Genomic DNA, 9644 nt, shown 5'->3' with positions numbered 1-9644 from the left:
AAAATGCCCACACAATTGATACTCTGCTATGGACTATTTATTTTGTTCACAAATCAAGAAAAATATATGCAGCGTTTCTAAATAAATATGTATTTTTCAAAGAAATACACTATACAAATAAGAAATATCTATTCAAACAGTTCAACTGTTTAGTTCCATGCTGAGAGAATGGCAGCTTCTGTATTCTGCCATGAAGGAAACCAATACCACACCAAGTCACAAGTCAATGAGACGTTTTTTTTTCCTATACCACAAACATTATGAATACCAAAACATTATGAATACCAAAACCATTATGAATACCAAAACCATTATGAATACCAAAACATTATGAATACCAAAAACATTATGAATACCAAAACCATTATGAATACCAAAACATTACGAATACCAAAACCATTATGAATACCAAAACATTATGAATACCAAAACCATTATGAATACCAAAACCATTATGAATACCAAAACATTATGAATACCAAAAACATTATGAATACCAAAACATTATGAATACCAAAACATTATGAATACCAAAACCATTATGAATACCAAAACATTATGAATACCAAAAACATTATGAATACCAAAACATTATGAATACCAAAAACATTCCTGAAAAACGGCAGCCAGAAAAAAAACGACAAAGCATTTTACAGCAATAAAAATAAAAACTTTAGTTAAACAGAATAGATAGAAGTATTTGTACAAATCCCACAGAATGACATCAATATTTCCATAACATTAAATACTGCATATTAGATTTACTTTGTGATGTAAAACATGAGAGAGAGAGGAGGAATGGCTATGTAAGTCAGTCTTGACAGACAGTTCAGCTCGGACCAAAGTTCCCAGGTTTCCCAGAAATCCCAGGATTCCCAGATTTCCTGCTTATCATTTTACAACCCTAGTTCAGACCTTCAGTAATAACATCTTCAGGATTAGGTAGGCTACAGCACATACAAAAATGTACAAAACATCAGCCTCTAACTAGTTACACCAGAATACTGTCCTTTTTTACAGTAGTAGCATGACAGTACAACACATTGTGCCTAGAAGATGTGTTGAGGAGACGCAAAGGTGACCCGGTGCTGACCCCCCTCGGTCCCCGCTAGTCATGTGACCTCGGTCATCGATGCCGAATGGTTCTGAAAGACAGAAGGGGGAATGTTGGTTTACACTGTGATTGATGTCCAGCATACATAAAAGAAACGAGTGAGGTACGCATATCCCAGACTTGACAAGACCAGCAAAACTAAGATTCTGGAAGACAGAGCCATTTTTGTTAAGAATTTCATAAGCAACTAAGAAAACTAAATTGAGGCAAAAATGTTTTGGCATATACTGAATTTAAACATAAAAGTATAGGTAACTGCCAACATAAAGACTCTTACGGCTACCTCCCCGTGAGGTCTGCACAACGCATCACCGGGGGCAAACTACCTGCCCTCCAGGACACCTACACCACCCGATGTCACTGGAAGGCCGTAAAGATCATCAAGGACATCAACCACCCGGGCCACTGCCTGTTCACCCCGCTATCATCCAGAAGGTGAGGTCAGTACAGGTGCATCAAAGCTGGGACCGAGAGACTGAAAAACAGCTTCTATCTCAAGGCCATCAGACTGTTAAACAGCCACCACTAACATTGAGTGGCTGCTGCCAACACACTGTCATTGACACTGACCCAACTCCAACCACTTTAATAATGGGAATTGATGGGAAATGATGTAAATATATCACTAGCCACTTTAAACAATGCTACTTAATATAATGTTTACATACCCTACATTATTCATCTCATATGTACACGTATATACTGTACTCTATATCATCTACTGCATCTTTATGTAACACATGTATCACTAGCCACTTTAACTATGCCACTTTGTTTACTTTGTCTACATACCCACCTCATATGTATATACTGTACTCGATACCATCTACTGTATGCTGCTCTGTACCATCACTCATTCATATATCTTTATGTACATATTCTTTATCCCCTTACACTGTGTATAAGAGAATAGTTTTGGAATTGTTAGTTAGATTACTTGTTGGTTATTACTGCATTGTCGAAACTAGAAGCACAAGCATTTCGCTACACTCGCATTAACATCTGCTAACCATGTGTATGAGGACCATTAACATCTGCTAACCATGTGTATGAGGACCATTAACATCTGCTAACCATGTGTATGTGGACCATTAACATCCGCTAACCATGTGTATGAGGACCATTAACATCCGCTAACCATGTGTATGTGGACCATTAACATCTGCTAACCATGTGACCATTAACATCTGCTAACCATGTGACCATTAACATCTGCTAACCATGTGACCATTAACATCTGCTAACCATGTGACCATTAACATCTGCTAACCATGTGACCATTAACATCTGCTAACCATGTGACCATTAACATCTGCTAACCATGTGACCATTAACATCTGCTAACCATGTGACCATTAACATCTGCTAACCATGTGACCATTAACATCTGCTAACCATGTGACCATTAACATCTGCTAACCATGTGACCATTAACATCTGCTAACCATGTGACCATTAACATCTGCTAACCATGTGACCATTAACATCTGCTAACCATGTGACCATTAACATCTGCTAACCATGTGACCATTAACATCTGCTAACCATGTGACCATTAACATCTGCTAACCATGTGACCATTAACATCTGCTAACCATGTGACCAATAACATCTGCTAACCATGTGACCATTAACATCTGCTAACCATGTGACCATTAACATCTGCTAACCATGTGACCATTAACATCTGCTAACCATGTGACCATTAACATCTGCTAACCATGTGACCATTAACATCTGCTAACCATGTGACCATTAACATCTGCTAACCATGTGACCATTAACATCTGCTAACCATGTGACCATTAACATCTGCTAACCATGTGTATGTGGACCATTAACATCTGCTAACCATGTGACCATTAACATCTGCTAACCATGTGACCATTAACATCTGCTAACCATGTGACCATTAACATCTGCTAACCATGTGACCATTAACATCTGCTAACCATGTGACCATTAACATCTGCTAACCATGTGACCATTAACATCTGCTAACCATGTGACCATTAACATCTGCTAACCATGTGACCATTAACATCTGCTAACCATGTGACCATTAACATCTGCTAACCATGTGACCATTAACATCTGCTAACCATGTGACCATTAACATCTGCTAACCATGTGACCATTAACATCTGCTAACCATGTGACCATTAACATCTGCTAACCATGTGACCATTAACATCTGCTAACCATGTGACCATTAACATCTGCTAACCATGTGACCATTAACATCTGCTAACCATGTGACCATTAACATCTGCTAACCATGTGACCATTAACATCTGCTAACCATGTGACCATTAACATCTGCTAACCATGTGACCATTAACATCTGCTAACCATGTGACCATTAACATCTGCTAACCATGTGACCAATAACATCTGCTAACCATGTGACCATTAACATCTGCTAACCATGTGACCATTAACATCTGCTAACCATGTGACCATTAACATCTGCTAACCATGTGACCATTAACATCTGCTAACCATGTGACCATTAACATCTGCTAACCATGTGACCATTAACATCTGCTAACCATGTGACCATTAACATCTGCTAACCATGTGACCATTAACATCTGCTAACCATGTGACCATTAACATCTGCTAACCATGTGTATGTGACAAATAACATGTGATAATAGTGTGTTGGGCTACCACCAGCCAGAACAGCTTCAATGCACCTTAGATTCTACAAGTGTCTGGAACTCTATTGGAGGGATGAGACATCCATTCTTCCATGAAATATTCAACATTTTGGTGTTTTATTGATGGTGGTGGGAAACGCCGTCTCAGGCACCACTTCAGAAACTCCCATAAGTGTCCAATTGGGTTGAGATCTGGTCACTGACGACCACAGCATAAGGTTATACATCCTTTTCCTGTTCATCAAACCATTCAGTGACGACTCGTACCTGTGGAAGGGGCCATCCTATGGGGGCTTTGCCATAGTAGACAAAATAATGGCCCATCATTTTTTACATGACCCTAAGCATGATGGGATTGTAATTGCTTAATTAACACCACACCTGTGTGAAAGCACCTGCTTTCAATATACTTTCTAGCAGTCATTTCCTCAAGTGTTTCCATTATTTTAGGCAGTTACATGTACAGGGTAAAGTAGATGGATGTGTATTGATGTACATCCTAAACCTGAGGAAATATATCCTGACAAAGAAATGAAAGACCCACACATTAAAAAGTACAGCAGCTGAATAGCAAAGCAGGCGATGGCCTCGGTACAGTATCTGATGGCCTCGGTACAGTATCTGATGGCCTCGGTAACAGTGTCTGAATAATAAAGCATCCGATGGCCCGGTACATTATCCGATGGCCCGGTACAGTGTCCGATGGCCCCGGTACAGTGTCCGATGGCCCGGTACAGTGTCCGATGGCCCGGTACAGTGTCCGATGGCCCGGTACAGTGTCCGATGGCCCCGGTACAGTGTCCGATGGCCCCGGTACAGTATCCGATGGCCCCGGTACAGTATCCGATGGCCCCGGTACAGTATCCGATGGCCCCGGTACATTGTCCGATGGCCCCGGTACATTGTCCGATGGCCCCGGTACAGTGTCCGACGGCCCGGTACAGTGTCCGACGGCCCCGGTACAGTGTCCGACGGCCCCGGTACAGTGTCCGACGGCCCCGGTACAGTGTCCGACGGCCTCGGTACAGTGTCCGACGGCCTCGGTACAGTGTCCGACGGCCTCGGTACAGTGTCTGACGGCCTCGGTACAGTGTCTGATGGCCTTGGTACAGTGTCTGATGGCCTCGGTACAGTGTCTGATGGCCTCGGTACAGTGTCTGATGGCCTCGGTACAGTGTCTGAATAGTAAAGCAGGCGATGGCCTAGGTACAGTGTCTGATGGCCTAGGTACAGTGTCTGATGGCCTCGGTACAGTGTCTGATGGCCTCGGTACAGTGTCTGATGGCCTCGGTACAGTGTCTGACGGCCCCGGTACAGTGTCTGAATAGTAAAGCAGGCGATGGCCTAGGTACAGTGTCTGATGGCCTTGGTACAGTGTCTGATGGCCTCGGTACAGTGTCTGATGGCATTGGTACAGTGTCTGAATAGTAAAGCAGGTGATGGCCTCGGTACAGTGTCTGACGGCCTCGGTACAGTGTCTGAATAGTAAAGCAGGTGATGGCCTCGGTACAGTATCTGATGGCCTAGGTACAGTGTCTGATGGCCTTGGTACAGTGTCTGAATAGTAAAGCAGGTGATGGCCCCGGTACAGTGTCTGATGGCCCCGGTACAGTGTCTGATGGCCCCGGTACAGTGTCTGATGGCCCCGGTACATTATCCGATGGCCCCGGTACATTATCCGATGGCCCGGTACATTATCCGATGGCCCGGTACATTATCCGATGGCCCCGGTACATTATCCGATGGCCCCGGTACAGTGTCTGAATAGTAAAGCAGGTGATGGCCCCGGTACAGTATTCGATGGCCCCGGTACATTATCCGATGGCCCCGGTACATTATCCGATGGCCCCGGTACAGTGTCTGAATAGTAAAGCAGGTGATGGCCTCGGTACAGTATCTGATGGCCTCGGTACAGTGTCTGATGGCCTCGGTACAGTAGTATTGAACAGTAGTGTTAAGTACAGTATAGTATTGAACAGTAGTGTTAAGTGGTTACCTGTGCAGTAGTATTGAACAGTAGTGTTAAGTACAGTATAGTATTGAACAGTAGTGTTAAGTGGTTACCTGTGGAGTAATATTCAACAGTAGTGTTAAATACAGTATAGTATTGAACAGTAGTGCTAAGTTACCTGTGCGCTGAGTGTCTGCAGGGGGCTCTGGATGCGGGGGAAGGTCATTAGAGGGAGACCACGGTAATCTTCACTCTTCTGTTTGGCAGGAGGGGAGTGGGTTCCTTTAAAGTTGTTCACCACACAGATACCCTGAAGGAGACACAACGTCACTGAAACTTTCCCTGACATGAAAACGTCACAGAGCAAAAGGCTGAACGGTATTAGGGTTCCCAGGGTTACACACATTACACAATCCCATCTCCATGACTACAGCAAGGAAGAATATCCACGAGAAGAGCCACTGGCCAATAAACACATGTGATCCATTTAGAAAATTCACCCGTGGGCAATGTGTCAACTCAAATATTTTGGCACTGAGCAAATTTCTGGTCTGCTGAGCGCACACTTCAACATTGTGTAACTATCACTATGTTAACTGGCTGCATACTAGTCAGGTAACTAACTATCACTATGTTAACTGGCTGCATACTAGTCAGGTAACTAACTATCACTATGTTAACTGGCTGCATACTAGTCAGGTAACTAACTATCACTATGTTAACCGGCTGCATACTAGTCAGGTAACTAACTATCACTATGTTAACCGGCTGCATACTAGTCAGGTAACTAACTAACTATCACTATGTTAACCGGCTGCATACTAGTCAGGTAACTAACTATCACTATGTTAACCGGCTGCATACTAGTCAGGTAACTAACTATCACTATGTTAACCGGCTGCATACTAGTCAGGTAACTAACTATCACTATGTTAACCGGCTGCATACTAGTCAGGTAACTAACTTAACTATCACTATGTTAACCGGCTGCATACTAGACAGGTAACTAACTTAACTATCACTATGTTAACTGGCTGCATACTAGTCAGGTAACTAACTATCACTATGTTAACTGGCTGCATACTAGTCAGGTAACTAACTATCACTATGTTAACTGGCTGCATACTAGTCAGGTAACTAACTATCACTATGTTAACCGGCTGCATACTAGTCAGGTAACTAACTATCACTATGTTAACTGGCTGCATACTAGTCAGGTAACTAACTATCACTATGTTAACTGGCTGCATACTAGTCAGGTAACTAACTATCACTATGTTAACTGGCTGCATACTAGTCAGGTAACTAACTATCACTATCACTATGTTAACTGGCTGCATACTAGTCAGGTAACTAACTATCACTATGTTAACCGGCTGCATATTAGTCAGGTAACTAACTATCACTATGTTAACCGGCTGCATACTAGTCAGGTAACTAACTATCACTATGTTAACTGGCTGCATACTAGTCAGGTAACTAACTATCACTATGTTAACTGGCTGCATACTAGTCAGGTGACTAACTATCACTATGTTAACCGGCTGCATACTAGTCAGGTAACTAATTTAACTATCACTATGTTAACTGGCTGCATACTAGTCAGGTAACTAACTATCACTATGTTAACTGGCTGCATACTAGTCAGGTAACTAACTATCACTATGTTAACTGGCTGCATACTAGTCAGGTAACTAACTATCACTATGTTAACTGGCTGCATACTAGTCAGGTAACTAACTATCACTATGTTAACTGGCTGCATACTAGTCAGGTAACTAACTATCACTATGTTAACCGGCTGCATACTAGACAGGTAACTAATTTAACTAACTTCATGAGTCAGGTATGTTTACTAGCTTCATTCACAGGTAACTAACGCAGCTATCCACTGTCTTTATTAGCTCCCGAGTGCCACAGCGGTCTAAGGCACCGTAACAATGCTGTGTAACTTCTAGTGTGCTTTTATTGTGTACCTTGAGGTTGAACCTGCTTTAAGTTACAGTTTTAACAGTGTCCAAGTAGGCTACTGTGGCTATTTGATCATAATGTAGACCTACCAGAGAGGCCTACCATCAAAAACAATGGAGAAAATGCATCCCAGAACATGGAAATATGTGTTCTATCATTCAGCCTCCAGTAGCAGCCAACGTGTGGTGTTCAATGTAGGTCTACATTCCATGAGATTTAAAACAGAAAACATGCAGGGCTTCACATGAACCTGTTTATCCACTTGTCATTTCAGAAAAGGAGGTGACTGAACATGTTGTTGTTTTAAATGAAAATGCATTATTATCCCCATACCATTATTACAGAGAATCAGACAAATTATGCTGCCCTCTGCCTATTGGCTACTGAGCTTATTCAAGACTGTCTCAAAATACAACACTGCCCCTTTAAGAGAAAAAAACAAGCTATTTACCTGACTGGCTTTTCAAAGATGTCTAGAAATGTACAGGGTTTGTGTTCTTGTAGGAAGGAATCACTCCCTTATCGTTGACAATAAATGATCCATAACTGGACTAATAACTCACTAACTAGCAAATAATATGAACTAAATGTGCCCACGTGGCTACCGGCAGCTCTCACTTCGATCTCAAAACAAGTGCATCTACTCACGACCGCTCATGCTGTAAACACAGTCCAGTACATCTACTCACGACCGCTCACGCTCGGGGCGGCAGGGTAGCCTAGTGGTTAGAGCGTTGGACTAGTAACCGGAAGGTTGCGAGTTCAAACCCCCGAGCTGACAAGGTCGTTCTGCCACTGAACAGGCAGTTAACCCACTGTTCCCAGGACGTCATTGAAAATAATAATTTTTCTTAACTGGCTTGCCTGGTTAAATAAAGGTAAAATGAATCAAAAATGCTGTAAACACAGTCCAGTTCAAAGTGAATGCCACAGATCCATATATGGCAATGGTCTGCTTGCATATAGGCTTCCTGCAGCTCTGATTGGATAAGGTGCACCAGTCTGAGTAGAGTACGAGTCCTGCATGTCAATGCAGAAAAAAAAATAATCTCTTGCACAGTTAGTTTTGCATACTAAATCTGGCATATTTCATTTTGGTATGTTACATTGAAAGTGGCTACTGTTGCTTTGATCACAATTCCCACAGTAAAGGGAAACGTTGATAATGTTAATTAACTAAGGGGGAAAACTGTAGAAAGTTATGTTCAATCTCGTGCTTCTCTGCGCAGGCTGATATTTATTCTGCGTGGCGCGCAGTTTAGAGGGAATATTGCCAGTTGGAACCATTTAGATGCCGAGGAAGATTTTGACCAATTGGAATAGAAGACATCCTCATCAGAAAGATCAGCTCCCATTGTGTGCTAAAAGAGATCAACACAACCAGATTAAAACGACCGTTAGTCCTCACCAGGAACAGAGCGATACAGCTACCAAGGATGAACCCAGCGATGACATCAGAACAGTGGTTCCGGTACTCCGAGACCCGGTTGAGCCCGGCGAGGAATGCTGTACAGAGGGTTCCCAGGCACAGCACCGGTTTGGCCAGGCGACTACTCTTAGTCTTTATGGTGCTAGTGATGTACATCTGGAACAGGGAGAGACATGGGGAGGCAGGGAGAGACATGGGGGAGGCAGGGAGAGACATGATGAGAGGTAGTAAATGTCTCTATGGTGTCTGCCCAAGCTAAAAATGTCTCCATCATCATCATAAAGTTGGGCCAGTTCCGCAGTACTCAGTGACGTAGACAGCAGAGTAACAATGACTACATTCTACTGTAATACTCATTCTGATTATCATAACCCTCACAGTGACGCAGACAGCAGAGTAACAATGACTACATTCTACTGTAATACTCATTCTGATTATCATAACCCTCACAGTGACGCAGACAGCAGAGTAGACGCTGAGCGAGGGTTAGGGTTAGGGTTAGTAAAACTCACCGTG

At 42.7% G+C, this 9644-nt stretch overlaps 1 protein-coding gene across 1 annotated transcript in view; it reads right to left on the bottom strand.

The window, feature by feature from the left end:
• Positions 1-962: 962 nt before the first annotated feature.
• Positions 963-9644, bottom strand: part of LOC124024286 (phospholipid phosphatase-related protein type 1-like) — a 28138-nt gene continuing 19456 nt past the window's right edge. Inside the window, exons 6-8 of the mRNA XM_046338274.1 lie at positions 9108-9284; positions 5907-6038; positions 963-1145 (exon numbers count right to left, since the gene is read on the bottom strand). Of these exons, the coding sequence (XP_046194230.1) occupies positions 1113-1145; positions 5907-6038; positions 9108-9284 (342 nt within the window). The 3' untranslated portion in view covers positions 963-1112. The remainder of the gene's footprint in view (positions 1146-5906; positions 6039-9107; positions 9285-9644) is intronic.

This window comes from Oncorhynchus gorbuscha, unplaced genomic scaffold (assembly GCF_021184085.1).
Source record: "Oncorhynchus gorbuscha isolate QuinsamMale2020 ecotype Even-year unplaced genomic scaffold, OgorEven_v1.0 Un_scaffold_1821, whole genome shotgun sequence".
NCBI lineage: Eukaryota > Metazoa > Chordata > Actinopteri > Salmoniformes > Salmonidae > Oncorhynchus > Oncorhynchus gorbuscha.
The sequence above is the reverse complement of the archived record's forward strand: the minus strand, read 5'-3'. Positions and strand labels throughout refer to the sequence as shown.